An 18,073-nucleotide genomic window follows, 5' to 3' on the forward strand; every position below is an offset into this window, starting at 1 on the left:
AGATCAATATTATGATGACACTTTCTTAATTGAGGCTCCCTTCTCAGAGGACCATAACCCATGTCAAGTTGACAAAAACAAAACAAAACAACTGGGACACTTGTCATTTCCTGGAAAAAGAAAAATCCCTACTTACTTCCAACACTTACTGGAATATAATTTGTAAAATACCATTTATAATAACATCAACAAATGAAGACATGGACCATATTCCTAGACTAGAAGGCTCAATATTGTAAAGATGATTCAGTGCAGTTTCAATCAAAATTCATATAGGATTTTTTAATGGAAATGCATGAGTTCATTCTAATTGTAGGCATACATTCAAAGATAAAGAATAGCAAAGGCAATTGAACAGGTAGGTTGAATGCCAAGAGAAACCATGAGGCCACGTGGATTTGGAATGGTACAGAGTAGAAGAAAGCAGTAGGCTTATGTCCACACACATAACCAGCCAACAGAAGTCAGAATCAACAAAGGCTGAAAGATTGATTCTCAGTTGATTAACTTTTTTCAAAGCAGCTTTGCATTCTCTCCTTGGGAGCCTTTCTATTGTGCTATGGTATAAAAGTCAGTGTAGCTTAGAATATCATGCCAGGCATCAGAAACAAAAGCACAATGCAGAGTTCTCACCACCCACAGTGCCGGCTGGGAAAGGCTAGAGCAGGTGTTTGCCTTCCTAACTATGGGTGTGTGTGTGTGTGTGTGTGTGTGTGTGAGAGAGAGAGAGAGAGAGAGAGAGAGAGAGAGAGAGAGAGAGAGAGAGAGAGAGAGAAAAGAGAAGAGAAGAGAAGAGAAGAGAAGAGAAGAGGGGAGAGAAAGGAGAGAGAGAAGAGAGAAGGGGGATGCTTTATTTCCTTTGGACAGTTGGACTTCTTACTAAAATAGAATAACAGTAACATACAAGTCAAGCACCCTGAACCTAAAAATCCAAAATCAGAAACATTTCAAGATTCTAAACTTTAGTGTGCCAACATTATGCAGTACGTGAACAATTCCACACCCGACCTCAAAAGATGAGTTACATCCAAACGAAACCGCACTAAAAGAGACTGCTTGAAATTACCTTGAAGCTGTGTGTACGAGGTGGAAGTGAAGCATAATCAAGCGTGTAGAATTGAGCCTCAACCCCGAGATAGCTCACTGTGTATATGTAAGCATTTCAGACTCCATCCAAATCAAAATCTTGAACACTTCTGGGCCCCAGCATTTCAAATGAAGAGTCCTCAACCCACGTTCATAGTTCTGGATTGGTCACTAATATGCGCCAGTCAAGTTGGTCTTCAAGTGCAAACTCCAGCTCAGAAACAATTACCTGCAGTTAAGAAGTGGCCATAGTTTACACATGACAGGATTGGTCACCTCAAGTCATTACGGTGGATCTCTAACCCACGTGTGACGTATGAAAGTGAAGTTAAATGAAATCGTAAGTGTGTGGTCCTAGTCCTCTAGGCTGAGAGGCATCTGGATTCCAGAAGTCTGAGAAAAATAAATTATGCTGTTTAAGGTAAACAGTCCATGGTATCTTGTCATGACAATCCAAGTAGACTAATCTACCATACACAAACTCTATCTTAAGACAGAGGAATCAACTGCCGGGTTAGGGACAGCCTGTGCAGTGTGTTCACTTGCAGAAAGGCTTCACAAACTATGGCATATTCCCACCCTGTAAAGGCTCAGGTCAGGAGGATGCCGCGCATTGGTAATTGTGCACAGGAATTACACAACCTGAGTTCAAGTCCAGCTTTACACTTAACACCGCCTTCATCTGCCAGGTGGAGATAATGAAACCGAGGCCCTGGGGTTATTGTGCGATGTATATAATTACGTGGTGAGCACGGAGCCCTTAATTCCTAGTACATTGTATTAGTGTGGTCAACATGGGGCAAAGCCCAGAGAGGACTAGGAAGTCAGAGAAATGTCCTTTTTAGGCAAAATGTCTCTTGAAATAGAAATATGGCATATCTATGTATAGTTATGATTGATTCACAGTTATTAGCCAACTTTAGTCCTGGCAGTAGAGAAAAAGAGATCTCACTCACTCTGCCGGAAGGTGTGGCTCAGCAGTAGGGCACATGCTGAGCACGCACAAAGCCCTCAGTTCCATCCGCAGCATCAAAGAAGCAAGCAACCAGACACTGCCATTCTTTCCTGTCTTTAAAGAGTTGGAGAAATAAAAACTTGAAAGCACCTCTCCATGTTTATATTGGATTCTTGACCTCACTGCAGCAGAGCCAGTCTGATCATGACACTCTGAAAAGGCAAGTCGCGAAGCCAGCGTGAACAAGGGCTCTGTCATCCTTTGGGTAACAGGTGGTAGCTAGAGTATTAAACTATTCTGGGTAAAATGTCAGATTTCTACTCTTGGCTGCTTGAGGTTATATGCTCCTATCACAGAGTAGCCAATAATAATTAGGAATTTATAGTAAAAACACAGTAGCACATTGTACATGTTGTAACTGGAAGGCTAAGTTCACTTAACTAACCCTAAATCTACAAAGCTGTTTTTTCTTCCTGGGCAGGGCAAAGTGTTAGAGGCGACAGAGAACAGAGGTGTGGATTTGAAGAACTCCACAATCATGAAGGAAAATCAGACATCCCCACTCTCTCAAGCACTGGAAGACAGCCCCAAAGCTGCCAGCCTTTGTGTCTAATACCAACACTCATGTCACTGTATCTGCTGTCACTGCAAGGGTTAACACTTGACAGGCAGTGAAAAAGTGTGTCATTATAGAAGTTATGAATAGAGCTTTGTGTACATCTGTTTTCATGTCACTATATCTGCTGTCACTATAAGGATTAGGTCTGAAAAGCATTTGCCGTCACAGAGGTCATGAACAGAGCTTCATGTGCATTTGTCTTCGGCTCTTCTTTTATTAAATCACACCCTACACCCAGCAGCAATGGAGACTTGCATGACATTGGGCCCTCCCACTTTCCATCCTGGACATGAGTGGGTGTGCATGAGGCCCCCATCCCTTCCTAAGGAGACGATATTTGCTAGAGGAGGGGATTTTTGTCTTCTAATGATGCAGTCTGGTGTGAACTAGGGGAAAAAGGAGGGAAGACTCCCAGAGGGTAATGAGGGCATTGTGAGCATATATGTATGAAACTGTCAAAAAGAAAAGAAAAACATAATATTCTACTGTTCTCCTGTACTAGGGAGCCAGTGGATGGTGGTGGTGGTCGTGGTGATGATGATGGTGGTGATGATGATGGTGATGATGATGATGGTGATGGTGATGATGTATCTGATCTCAGAAGAGACAGTCATGCTCATCCTGGTGGAATTTGGTGAAGAGCTCCCTGTGCTGCTTAACTTAAAGATAGAAAGTAGGAGATGCAAATTATGGAGTGAGGGTCTCTGCTGCCCTCACCATATCATTCCTTGTGGAACTATCTCCTCTCGGTTGGTTTGTTCTTTTAATGGTGGGCCCCAAGAATAGTTCATTCTGTTTCCCAAATCCTCAGTCTTTCCTCCTGTAAAATTACTTAAGTTTTGAAACTTTCTGCTTGGATTTTAACCCACTCATGCAGGCTTCGTGGGGCTCCCTGGAGCCTTGGGAAAAACTAAGTGAACATTAAGAGGTACCCTGCTGTGCACATGGTTGGGCCTTCTTGAAGGAATAGCCAAGAAAAGTCACATTGTGGCATTTATTCCTTCATTACAGGAGACAGTCTGCTGGACAACTATGCTTTTGTCATGTGTTGTCTGAGCTCTTTATTCCCTTTTGGAGATTATTGCAAAGTTACAAAGAGAAGTGGAGTTAGTGAGAGCATCCTTTAAATGTTTTTGTTTGGGGAAATAAAACATGCATTGAGTAAGTGGGTGAAGCACCCATATGGAATGCATGAGAAGGCTATAAAGCAAACACGGTGTACCTGCATTCCAAAAGGTAAAAGACTGCTGACCCTTGGAAGCCCTTCAGTGCACCTTTCTGATGTCAGCTCCCCTCCTCATGAGTGGTGGCCACTGTCCTGACTTTATCACTAAAGCATTTCCTTGCATTTCTAGGTAGTTACGAGCTTAGATCTGTGGCCGAATCACATCTGTAGCTTTTGACACACTTTTGAATTTCATAGAACTGGAATCCTAACGCGTGTTCTTCATCTCACTTTCTTCGCTCACTGTTTCTTGTGTGTTTGCTTCTTATTTTGAAACTGGCCAAACACATGAGAAGGTGAGAGAGATGGTTTTATAACTAGTCTTTGGTGGTGTATGATACTTGTTTTCTGAAGTAGTATGTGCATATGTGTGTTGTGTGTGCATATATGTGTGTGCAGGTGTGGAAGCCAGAGGAGGGCATTGAGTACACTGCTTTGTCACACTCCACCTTGTTGCTTATGTCTGTCTGAACTGACTAGGCTGGCTTCCAGCAAGCCTTAGCAACCTTCCTGTCTCAATTCGTCACAGCTTGGAGGTCATAGGTGCTCATGTTTTTTACATGGATGCAGGTGATTTGAACCCAGGTCCTCATTCCTGCTCAGCGTGTACTCTTACCCGCTAAGCCATCTCTCCAGCCCTGTTCTTCAGTATTTGACAATAAATCACACACTTCTCATTATGCATCTCTAAAAATGAGAAATTTGTCCTATGCATAGAAGGGGCCATTTTCATATGTAGCGAAGCCAAAAATAACCCCTAATGAGCTCCACTACCCTTCTAGAACTATATTTGCCTAGTTAGCTCCCCAATGCTTTTCCAAATGGCTCATACCAACTCGTGGATACACTTAAAATCTCTGAATAACATATTCTCAAGCGCATCGCTTGCAACGTAGCTGTGTCCACTCCCTTTCCACATATGCATGCATGAGACCCAGCTGGGAGGCCCTTTTCCTGTAGCAAAGAGAAAAACAGACCTGTTAGTGGCATCGTCAAGTCTCACACCTTGTCACTCCAGATACGACTCAGATACTATCTGAATTACCATCAAGAGGCATGCTCAGTCTCGGTGACAGCCAAACCAGAATTGTTAAATGGGCGTGGGCTCTGTAGTATTAGGATTCTTGAGGTTAAAGGACTCTATACTTTCGCATGTTGGGGAAAGCCTCAGAGCTGAGTTCATGGTGAGCATCCAGCCTAGAGCACTCACTGCAGCACAGGACTCCACTAACTCAGGCTGCCAGCACAGCCGCAGGCATACATGGAGATAGATACTTGGTCACCTTCATCGTTAGGATCTTCCAGCTAAGACTAGGAGGAAGAGCTTGACCCACTCCTGTGTGGTCACAGTCACCTCTTGGCACCCTTGGGGCATGGTTCCAGAACCCGAAGATGCCAAAGTCTAGCCTCTTACATTCTACGGAATGCTTTCATAGAACATGCAGGTTTCTTGCTGTGCCCTTGACTCTACTCCTGGATGGCACACAATACTGACTGCAATGCAAATGCTGGGTAACAGTGGTCATAGGGTATTGTACAGTGAGTGGTGGCCAGACCGAAGAAGATCTGTCATGAAAGGAGGGGATGGAGGCAGGCTGGGAAGAAGAGTGCCAGTGGTCAGGGGAGTGAGAGAGAAAAATGGGAGATGAAAATGCATCCCAATCTGCAGATGTCAGGCAAAGAGAAAGTCTGGGCCTGCTGTGGGCTTCTGAAAGCCCAAAACCACACACTTCCTCCAACAAGACCACACCTACTCCAACAAGACCACACCTCCTAGTCCTTCTAATCCTTTTAGACAGTTCTACTCCCTGGTAACTAAGGATTCAAATATATGAGCCTATGAGGATCATTCTTATTCAAACTAGCACAATGGGATTGTTGGATCCCTGCACCCATGTACTGGGCATTCTGCTGAAGTTGCTATCATAAAGCTATGGCAAGGGCTGTGAGACCACCCTGGCAGAGCAGAAACCGGGACCTGGACCTATTATGTGACAAGAACACTTATTCCTCATTCTCTGTATTGGATTTCTACATGGATTTAGCTTTCTGTTACTTTGACTAGACACTTGATAAAAATCAACTAAAAATCAGGCAAGACTTGTTTTAGCTCCCAGATTCAGAGTTTCTCAGTTCAAGATTCCTTGACCCAGTTAGGACTGTGGCAGAGCGTCACTTTATCACAGGCAATGTGCCATGGCTCAAAGCTGATTTTATCATGGCAGTTAGCAAACAAATACAAAAAGGGGGGATTGGCATCCCAATGTCCCCTTCAAAGGTACACCCCAATCACCCAACCAGCTTCCACCCCCTCCATGCATGTTCCTTCACAGGCTGGTAGCACGACCAGTTGCTTCCAGAAGCAAACTGTCAGCACATGAGCCTGTGAGGAACTTTATGATCTACCTGTGACATAAAAATGTTCCCCACTAGGCATGCTCATTGTGAGGACCACTTGATCCAAGCTGACAAGTACAGGAGATCCTTCCTCAAACAAGGAGGGCAAGGACCTGAGGTTATCTAAGCACTCCCTCCCTCCATGCCTCACCCCCCATACCCCTGCCCTCCTCCCTCCCCCTTCTCACGCACAAGATTCTAAAGAGAACCTTGTCTTCCCTTGATAAAGACTTACTGTTTTCATGCATCATATAATTAATTATCCTCTTGATGGTCCTGGAGAGAAGACAGAAAGGTTGGGTCTCTACTCTTCCACTTGTGTGGTCTGTCCCTGAGCAGTGCAGGATTGGCAGGCCTCAGGCACCCCATCTATGGAGTAGGAGTGATGAACACTCTCAGCATCATGGTAAGGACTGAGTTAATGGCATTAACTTTCTACGCTTCTCAAATGCTGTGTGCATGGTCCTTGTAAGCACAGCATTCTGAGGCAGCAAACGAACAGAGCCACAGAATAAATAAGCCAACGCTTTCTGGGGTGTCACCTTAACTTGGGAATTGGTGGTGGCTGGAGGAAGGATATTTTCTCATTTGGAGTATATATATTATGTAGACCCTACATTAAGTTTTCTTTATAGTGTCAGGGATTGAAACCAGAGCACTTCACACACTAAAGAAATGTCTTACCAAAACATAGTATCAGAGTGTGTGAGCCTACCTATGCCTGATAATGACCCAGTGAGCTGTTTATCAAAATCAAGGTGCCCTGGCCCTACCCAGCTTGTGAAGTCACGGGGTGAGGCATCTGTTTTCCCAGACCAGCCAAGATTTGACTGATTTGCCAGAGATCACAGGCTCCCATCAGGGCTTCACTCCTTGTCCACTATTTCTTAGTTCTTATTCTAAATTCTGCTGAAGTGTGTACGAGTGTGTGCCTAACTAATCCGCACATGGCTTTGCACAACAGAGTGCCTCTGTTCTGTCATTAGCATGTTCTCCTATAAGTAGCTACGCTCCCAAAGGATGTGGAAATGCTCAGGCTCACACAAGCCATGAAATAGCTCCTCCTCCCTCCCCCACACGTGTTTACCAGAGACTAAATCGCAGGTGCTGAAGGGACTTCTTTCCCTCCACAGGCTCCCAGCATCCCTCCTATGGGCCCTTAGTGTCTATTTCTTCATCATTGACCTCATTACACCCACTCTTCCCATGGGAAATCTCTCTCCCAGCCACACCTACCACACAGCTGGCTCAGCTGGAGGAGCACCTGGCTTGGGAACAGTTCTCTCTTCATGTGGCTTCTCCACGTGGAGCTACATGGAGAGGTAAAGCAGGGACCTCCCTCTGAAGTTTCCCACCATCCCTCAGATAGTCCTCTGGAGGTTCTGGGGACTATGCCAACACAGAGTGCCTTTCAAGAGATAGATATCCAAACGCATACCTCAAGAAGTCAGGAGTCAAGTCCAATAAATATACCCGCCTTAGAGGTAACTGAAAGAGTATTTTGAAGAGTTAGTTAAAAAATAATAATAATCTGGTTAAATGTCTTTTCAGGATGTTAAAATATTAACTGGTGTGTCATTAGCTTACCATTACCAAAACATAAATCCTAGGCTCTTTCATTAGATCACAGTGTCTGTTAACATGGGGATCTTTCGTGGGTGAGGAGAAAGACGATTGCTACCATTCACACCTGTTCTCTGTCACTTGCTTACAGCTCTGGAAAGGAAGATATCGATGAGGCAGAGCAGAGAAGAGCTGATCAAGCGAGGGGTCTTAAAGGAAATCTATGATAAAGGTAAGAGCCTGTCTCCTGTCCACAGGCCCAGGACCCAGCAAGGTGTACAGATTCATCTTGGGGTTCGCATCTTGCTTTGTGCATCGCTTTATCAAGATTTGAACATGTAAAACCTGCTGATTCTAGAGGGAAGAGAGAAGAGAGCAGAGAGCACTACAGTGCTAGATGAGAAGTGAGAATATGGTGCTTCCCAAATCAACCACACACACAGACACACACAGACACACACACATACACAGACACATACACAGACACACACACACACACACACACACACACACACACACACACACACACACACACACACACACGTAGGCCCTGGAACTGGGACAAATGTAATTGCCCAAAAGAAATATTTAAAAGTCATAATCCAATAGGATTTTCTTAGCAGATTTTTTTTTTCTCTCTTGGAACCTTGAAGTCCCTCTCCACAATAGGAAGAACTGTGAAATGGAAAATTTATAACCAAACAGAGGAGCTGAATGTTCACACAGTAACAGGCTTTCATTCCTGTTCCCCAATAGTTCTGATATTCAACGTTGAGCCTGCTGGCATAGAGTTCTCCCTCCCTCCCTCTTGTCTTCCCTTTCTTCTGCTCTCTATTTCTCCCCTCCTCCTTGTCTTTCCCCCACTCTAATGACACAGTTACTCTCAGGGTTGTATGTGAGACAGCCAGCCGATGCTTCCGGGCTTGTTCAGTTCTTCCTCCACAGCAGTCTGAGTCTGGTCTGCATATTACTCTAATTGGTGTTATTGGAGAGGCCAGATCATAAAATATTTGACTTCATGATAGTCAAATGCTTCTGGGAGTGGGGTGCTGCTGTTGCCATGATTTTTAGGGTCTTCTCCAAGCCCTGTGGGTTCCAGGATGTAAAGACAGCTTGTGTTTCTGAGGTCTGGTATATCTCTCTGATTCAGCTGTTGTAGTTTTCTTTCTTCACGGGGCCTTACTTCTTGTCTTAGTTTGGATTGATGGTGCTGTGATCAAACTCCAAGACCCAAGAGACTGAGGAGGGGGAAAGGGTTTCCTTGGATTGTTCTTCCATATCACTGCTCACCATCTAAGGAAGTGAGGACAGGAACTCAAACAGGGCAGGAACCTGGAGGCAGGAGCTGATGCAGAGGCTCTGGAGGGGTGCTGCTTGCTGGCTCGCTCCTCATGACTTCCTCAGCCTGGTTTCTTAGAGAACCCAGAACCACCCATCCAGGGATGAACCCACCCACAATGGGCTGTGACCTCCTCAATCAATCGCTAATTAAGAAAATGCCTTCCAGGCTTACCTGCAGCCTGATCTTATGGAAGCATTTTCTCGGTTGAGGTCTTCCTCCTCTCAGAGGACTCTAGCTTGTGTCAAGTTGACATAAAACTATCCAACAAACTCCTCCATGGCATGTCACCTCATCCATTATCATTATGGGCCTTCTCAGCAGTACATTTGAAAGCTTTTTATTGTAGCACAAATTGCTCGCCTCAAATGCAAGCAGCAAATGACCTGCACACCCTACCCCCTGCCCTGGTGATGAGAGACACAAGAGAGATGTGACACTGCACTCTTTCAAACTAGGCTAAGTACCTGCGCTTCCTGGGGCCCTGAGTCCCTAAAGTGAGGTACATTATCCACTTCTGCCTGGAGGAGGCTAAACAGCCGAACACATCTCCCTAGGAGTGAAGATCCTTCATTTTGTCACTTTCCTCTGAAATCTTACTTTCTATACAGTCCCCCAAACGCTGCCCAATATTAACCTTCCTCAGCACACTTCACCACCAGCTCTTCTCCACGCTCATTCCCCAGGAGAGGCGGCAGAGGCCTGACTGCAGGTGCAATGTAAAATAATAAACAAGAGAGTGCTTAAACACTGTGCTCCCAGCCCAGGCCACCTCCAGTGCAGATAAACAGCTCTGCCTGCTTCCTTCCCTCCTGTCTCCTGCAACCTTCACACCTCTGTCTGTAAAGCCTCAGGGAGGCACTGAAGCCCAGAACACTTCCCACTGTAGCACTGATTATGGATCAAGGGGAGTATTGCCTACGTGGCTTCTAAAACTTCGTCAAAGGAACTGCAGATGGTTGAAGCAGAAATTGTGCTTTGTAAAGAAAGAAGCAAAAGGCTGTGGGGATAGGGTCTGCCAGGGTGACATCAGCGGTCAGGGGTCAAGAGTGAGGGATGCCAGAACCATAGCTGTGTCTCCATGAGCAGATACACGGTGACATATGACGTGCATTCAGTAAGTAACTGGCTTAGAAAGGATCTAGTCTAGTTCTGTGTCACTGGGCACAAGAGCTTTGCTTCAACTTCCTCTTTGCAGTTAGCACTGTCTTCTCATCCAGCTTGTTGACCTAATTTCCATACTGGCTGTAGACTCTGGACAGCAGGAGCTTCAGAAGGCCAGCATCAGAGCCTCCAAATAATGTCAGATGGAGAAGAGACTCTCCCAAATGGCCATGGTTATTACTTCCGTGATGGTAGAGAGATAGAGAGACAGAAACAAACAGACAGACAGACAGTTGACAGACATAGAGAGAGACAGAGAGACAGAAAGCGAAAGAGACAGAGAGGGCAGAAGGAGGGAGAAGGAGAGGGAGGGAGAGAGAGAGAGAGGGAGGAGAGAGAGAGAGAGAGAGGGGAGAGAGAGAGAGAGAGAGAGAGAGAGAGAGAGAGAGAATGAGAATTAAAAGTTAGAAGAGTCTGGCTACATTGCAAACATGTACACTCGAATGCACATGTTCAAATATTCTAGCTGGGCATGATGAAGGTAACACAAGCCCATAATCCCAGCACTTGGGAGATAGAGGCAGGAAGATTAGGAGTTCAAGGCCAGCTTTGCTTAGAGAAAATCCACCCTAATTTACATAAGACCTTATCTTGATGATGAAGATGAAGAAGAAGATGATGATGATGATGAAGAAAGAGGAGGAGAAGGAGAAGAAGAAGAAGAAGAAGAAGAAGAAGAAGAAGAAGAAGAAGAAGAAGAAGAAGAAGAAGAAAATTTAAACTCCACTAAACATATAGTAGTACATAGATTTGTGTTTCCTGTGGCCCATTCTGATTTCTTAATGATTTATGACTTTATTATATAGCACCACATTATCAGTAGGAGTGTGAGTCCTAATCTACGTTATTTGGCTTCAGCTCTGATTCCAGCTAGGTGTGTACTGGTGCATACCTGGACTCCAAGCACTTGAGAGGAAGAGTCAGAGGCAGGCGCATCTGTGCAAGTCTGAGGCCAGTCAGGATGCCACAGTGAGATCCTGACTCACCCACCCCACAAAACCATCTGCTACTCCACACTAGGCTGGCTACCTTAGTGACTTTAGCCAAGTTTCTTAACTTCCAAGAGCTTCTAATCTTTTAATCTCCAAGTGTGGATACTATTGTTCGAGTATTGATCACAGGAGATAATATGAATTAGAACCATGGTAAATATACAAATCCTCAGGAGATGTTAGCATGCTCTCATTACTGTCTGCCCATCACCATATCTTACATTGTTTCAAGCCATTTATACCTTTACAAAGCTGACTATTGTGTGATATTTTTACTAGTGACACAACACACACGTCTCCTCACCTACATTGGGAACCCACAACAGACCACAGTAACGATGACAAGTCTAATTTAATGAATGGATAAGGTTTTTGGAGTTTTTCACAGGAGTATGGATGAGAGGATATTTACAGGGATGACTCTGAGGCAGTTGCATCACTGAAAAGTGCCCCCTTGTATGGATGACGACTTACAAAATCTGCATCTCTGAACCATCTAAACAACTTTCAGGCAGCTAGAAAATTCAGAGACCTTCTCCAGGCAGCTTTTCCAGGGAGTCTCCACACTCTTTCCATAATCTTGAGGTGTTTACTTGAGGAGGGATGCCTGTGAATCTTGTTGGTTACTTTCTGAGTCTTGTGGATGTCCTACCTCCTTCCTGCAGGGAGTGTTTCGATTCAAGGGAAATGGCTATAGAACACCAATACTGTCACTAGACCCAAGAACCAGGAAGGCAGGCATCTCAAGGGCTGGGAGGCAGTTCAGAACTCCTGCTGTGCAAGCACAAGGACCTGAGTTCAGATTCCCCAACACCCACGTAAAATGTTAGGGAGGGCCTTACACTCCTGGAACCCTAGGGGAGAAGGGGAGAAACAGGAGAGTCACTAGGCTTACTGGTCAACCAGCCTAGCCAAAAAAGACAAAGAATGCAAGCTTTAGGTTCAGGGAGGGACCCTGCCCTCAAGGGATAAGGCAGAGATTGATAGCACAAGATATTCTCTATCCTCTTTTAGCCTCCGTATGAACATTCTTGGGCATACCCTTTCCTGCAGAAACATGGACGGAATAGGAATTATTATGTTAACTAGCATAGATCAGATCCAAAAGACAAATACCGCAAATTGTCTTTTATATGTAAAACCTAGAATCAAATATAAACATATATACACATATGCAAACATGTGTAAATACCTAGACTAAGGTTTAGAGTGTTCCTTGGTCTTTTACTGAAAGCAGTAAACACCTCTACCCAAACACACACTCCCACAGAGACACACACGTATGCACACACATATATACACATAGGCACACACATACTCTTTTAACAGAAATAGGATTCTCAAATGTTTCTGGAAATCATTTCATAAAATGTGTTGGAAGTGAAGAGTTCAGTTGTCCAATGGCTTACTCTTTTGTTATTGGTTTTCCAATTAATCACATAATTCACCTTTCAAGCAAACTTCAGCTCGGAGTTTAAAAAACTACAAGATCTAGCTAGCTCAAGGCCATCTGTGAAACAAACACAGGAAACTACATAAAAGGGAACTTTCTGATTCTGTTACTTACACAGGGGTGAGGTTATAAAACTGTAATGTCTTTCACTCTTCACTTTTCAAATTTCCTATGATGTGGCTGTAATCATTTCGGGAAGGCTGCATTGTGAACATTACCATGACCCAGCAACACTCTAAATATTAATCTACTCACTTCATGATGTACACACACATGTTTGCATGTGTGTCTCTGTAAGTTTATATTTGAACCTAGATTTCCACATATGAAAGACAATTTGGGGCATTTGTCCTTTTGGATTTGACCTATCCTGGTTAATGTAGTGATTTCAGTTCTTCAGGACAGAGGGTGAAGAGGGATAATGGAACCCAAGTGACACTGAAACAACGGACAGAATATTTGGAAGAAGGGAGACCAGCAGGAAGGGGACAAAGGGAGCAAGAGTATCAGAGGGGAGAGGAATGAATTGGAATGGTGTACAACACCACCAAAACTTTAAATGTGAACATAAAAATGAGTAGTAAGCATGCTAAAGGAGCCAGCAGTGGAAAATAATATGCAGCTAGACATCTTTTTTATTTATTCCCTACTTTCATGCCTTCTTAATTTAAATGGGAATTGAATTTAAACAAACTAAAGTTTAATAAAATAATTCTGTTAGATTCACTCCCTCACTCCCTCACTCACTGATTCAGTCATTCAATCATTTGGCTGGTGAGCGTTTTGGTGTGCTTAGCTGTCCGAGGGGTGGGGCTGCAGTGCCAATGGATAAGGCAAAAACCTCACCTTCTCAGGGTTCATACTGACACAGAACAACAAACAATGTGAAGGAAGCTGGGAAGCATGACAAGAAGGCAGCATGGTGGTGGGCATGGTTCTCGGATGAGGCAATCCCAGAGAACCTGTGACATTTTCAAGAGAGGCCTGGATGAAGCCAGCAAGTGGCTGGAAAAGGAGGGCATGGGCACCCTGTTGTAACACCAGACACTGCTAGTGCTTTAAAGGAACTTGGGGCCTAATACACAAGCCTTCTATTCTTTTCATTGACTCTGGGCATTTCTGGTAGATTTGTCATCTGCTCTGTACCCATCTCAGTGTTCTTCATAATCTGACACACTTACTATTCAGAGTCCCTGGTGGCCCCTTGCTTAACTCAGGGAAGTTCTAATTTCCTGCACAATCTAGAAGCATACGCAATCTGCCCTCTGACCTCTGACATTCATCTCCCTAAATACCTCCCACTAGGTCTCTCCCCCAAACCCCACTTAGATATGCTTGCTAGTCATTGAAGTTCCATTGGTCACCCCCTCTTTGAGAACATGCTTCCCTTAGCCCTGTTAGCTCCGCATTTAAGACTTGGATCATCTTCTCAATAAAAGTTACTCAAAGGCCAAACCCACCTCTTTCCCATGTTCTTAGCCCCGTTACCTCACTCAACAGTTTTCATTCTTTCCCGCCTTCTCCGGTATGTTCTATAACTTGCCTGCTTATCAAATTAACTTTGTCTTGCCTACCGCTCCTCACTGACAGTGAGTGCCTCTAGATAGGATGTCTGGTTTGTTTTGTTTTGTTTTCAGAGATGTAGCCTAAGTGCCCCCCCCCAACAGTGCCTGGCTCATAGTTGGTGGTCAGTAGACACTGAAAGAACAATAAATATGAACACGGGCTCCATCTGCACATTCACATGATGATGACTCACCTGGAAACACTAGGCCTCCTTATTTATCCTTCTCTTTGGTCCATGAAATGGTACTGGCAGTTATTTAAATAGGTAAATTTGTGCCTGCTGTTGTCTACATGTGGATGCCAGTCCTTGCTTGTAGATATTGTCTGTGTCATCGGAGTGAACTGTTGAGTAGTAGAATGTGAAGACGGCCCAGTCCACAAAATGCTTGGCTTGAATGCATGAGGACTGAGTTTGAGCCCCAGATCCCATATGAAAAAGGAAGGTATGGTGGTACACACTGGTGGTCCCACTCTGAGAAGTCAGAGACCGAGAGCTCCATAGCCAGCCAGTCTAGCCTGTGTGGTGAATTCTAGGCCAGTGAGAGACCCTGTATCAAACCAAGATAGTGCATGAAAATGACACTCAAGGTTGTCATGTGCCCTCTACATGTACACACACACATATACATCCACACTCCCATATATATACCTGCACACACATGAACACACACACACAGAGGCCATTAGTAAAACAGTGACTCTATTCCACACACTAAGCAAGGCCCTGTATTAGCTATTAGTCCTGTTTGCACTTGTCAATCCAAGGCAGAGGCAAGGCGGCTGAAGCCTAGAGAGGCCATTGGCCTCCCACTGTTACTGTTGTAGTCTCAAATGGTCTCCACAAGTCCGTGTGTGGAAGGCTTGAGTCTAGATGCTGGAGCTATTGGGAGGTGGTAGAGCCTTGGAGATGGGGCATAGTGGGAGGAAGTAGGGTCATTGAAGGGGTGCCACTAAGGAGTCTGTGGGGCTTGTTTGCTTTGAGCCATTCTCTCTCTCTCTCTCTCTCTCTCTCTCTCTCTCTCTCTCTGAAGCGCAGCTTATCCCACCTTAGCCTCCCTAGTGAGGCTAACAGAATACAGGCCCACCATATCTGCACCCTTGAAGGGCATTTTACAGTTCCAGCCACTTACCCTGTCTGTGACTGCTCCCTAGCCAGCCTGAGGTGAGCTTCCGTGCCACAAGCCCAAAGCTACACCTGTGAAAGGAAACTCTGAAACTGAGAGCCAAACATACCTTCCCTCCTTAAAGTTGATTTTTCACAAATAGTTTGTGACAGCAGAAATCTGACTGGCACACCCCCACCTCACACCCAGTGAGCACAGAGTCAAAATGGCCTCACACCAAGACCATTTGTCACTCACTTGGAACTCACAGGAACTCTGGGAGGCTTTGTGTTTTGGCAAACATGGGACTTCAAAAATACTGCAGTTAGAAGCCATTTAAATAATGTACATAGTTACTACAGCACGGGATTTGCGTAATGTAAGACACTCCAGCCTCATGATGCTGTGATTTGTCGCTGGAGTTTCCATTGCCGCTGTGACTAACGTCAGGTAGAACGAGCAGGTTTGATTCCCAGAAACGTGTTTCTTGTGAGAAGGAAGGAGAGAGAGAGAGAGAGAGAGAGAGAGAGAGAGAGAGAGAGAGAGAGAGAGAGAGAGAAAAGGGAAAGAGATGAGGAAGGGAAAAGAATAGGAAAGGGAGGGGAGAGCGAGGGATGGGGAGAGCTCTCTGCTTCTGAAGGACGCGACATCCAGCCTGTGCTGCCAGACAGGCCTGCCTCTTTCTTGTGGCAGTCTGAAATGACAGAGTTGAGGCTGCCACAGCTCACTCAGAAGGTTCTGTCATCCCTGGGGACAGAGAATCCCACATGGAGGGGAAAAGGAAATCAAGAGGATGTGTCTGCTTCCAGGAAAGAGTAGAGCTGACGGGATACCTGTGAGCCACGTGGCTTTCCAGAACACTGTAGAGTTTAAGGTGACATTTTGCAGCAGTTAATAATAAAAACACATCAGAGTGTGAGTTTAGGGGTTTTGTTGTTGTTTTGTTTCGTTTCATTGTTCCTGTTCATGTGGGGAAAACCTTTGAAACGGTGGTTTTCAACTTTCCTAATTCTGCGACCCTTTGGCACAGTTCCTCATGTTGTGGTGATCCCTCCCCCCACCCCAGCCATAACATTAGCTTGATGCTCCTTCATAACTGTAATTTTGCTGCTGTTATGAATCATTATGTAATGATATGTGACCCTGCCAAAGGGGTCGCGACCCATAGGTTGAGAACCACTACTTTGGACGTTGGCGTTATATGCATGAAAAGGAGCTTTCTAAATGAATGCTTCCCAACACGACTCCTGCCTCAAGCCCGATATTTAAATTAAAAAGTCGTCATCTTTTCAAAATGAAAGTAAAAATTCTTCTCTGTATTAGAGGAGACAGATGTTGCCTGTGGCCTTCTCAAATCCCCTTATTTATCCAGCACCCCAGGTGCATGGACTTTTAAAGACTTCAGCATATGAGCAATGCTTTTCATAACCTTTACCAGGCATTGAGGTTTGTCCCATTTTTAGCTACTGGTGCCGTACCTACAAATAGCATCTACACAGAGCTGTGATCTGGAGTAATTCTGTGGAAAGACAGAGTGTTTACTTTCAGTAGCTGCAACCTAAAACCAAGTGCAGCCACTCAGGACTTCCTGTAATAAATGGGCGTAGGCTTGTTTGCTGGAGTCTTGCAAACAATATCCACCTATAAAAGTGTCACAGGTACTCAGCTGAAAAGCATGAGAAGTGGTTTAAATGATAAAAAAGACAAAGACATTTTAATTAAAAGCTGGATCTGGAGAGGTGGCGTGAGTGGTTCGGGCTGTCTACCACTCTTCTGAGTTTGTTTCCCAGCATCCAGCTCCAGGTAAAGGAGAAATACCGCCGGTTTACCCTGACTTCACCATCTGTGAAGATTAACCACTCCCTCTTCTGGTCTCTGCATGCACTAGACACATGCACTCACACATGCACATTCACTATATGTACCCGTTCACTACACACACACACACACACACACACACACACACACACACACACACACACACACACACACACACACAAATCTCAGAAAAGAAAACCACTGCCTAAGCCAGAAGGATGAATGAATTAGTGTTATTCCTTGGTGTGCATTAGCAAGGAGTGGACTCACGTCCGTCGTGGGCTGGTTGGCCACCTTGTCATGTTGTAGGCATTACTCAAGGATGCAAAAGTACTAGTAAGACAGGGCAGGCTAACCTAACTTATAGCCCCAACAGTAGACACAGATGGCTTGGCAGGTACAGTGGGGAAAGTAATTAACTTTCACACAGGACATGGAAGTGTGTCGCTCCACAGAGTGAGGACTTTTGTAAGGTGCCTTGCCAGGCATGCTCGGGGATGCTGATGGATGACCAGGAATCATCCTAGAGAATATGGGAAGGGGAGAGGATGGCTTAAGATGAATGCCCAGCACAGCTAGGGGTACCATGTTGAGAAAATGAAGAAAGAATTAGCACCCTCCATGCCAGACTGGTCAGAAGAACAGATTGGCATCTTCCCCAGTTGTCATCAGAGAGGCTTCACCCAGCAACTGATGGAAATGGATGCAGAGAGCCACAGCCAACCCTTAGGTGGAACCTGGGGACTCCTGTGGAAGAGGGGGAGGAAGGATTGTAGGAGCCAGAGAAGTTGAG

General features: G+C 44.9%; 1 protein-coding gene across 5 annotated transcripts in view; it reads left to right on the forward strand.

Moving 5' to 3' along the window:
• Positions 1-18,073, forward strand: part of Phactr1 (phosphatase and actin regulator 1) — a 462,087-nt gene that overhangs the window by 344,095 nt on the left and 99,919 nt on the right. For all 5 annotated transcript variants that reach the window (XM_051170504.1, XM_051170519.1, XM_051170512.1 and 2 more), the window contains one exon: positions 7,997-8,077. In XM_051170504.1, the coding sequence (XP_051026461.1) occupies positions 7,997-8,077 (81 nt within the window). The remainder of the gene's footprint in view (positions 1-7,996; positions 8,078-18,073) is intronic.

Source organism: Acomys russatus, chromosome 3 (genome assembly GCF_903995435.1).
Source record: "Acomys russatus chromosome 3, mAcoRus1.1, whole genome shotgun sequence".
Classification (NCBI taxonomy): domain Eukaryota; kingdom Metazoa; phylum Chordata; class Mammalia; order Rodentia; family Muridae; genus Acomys; species Acomys russatus.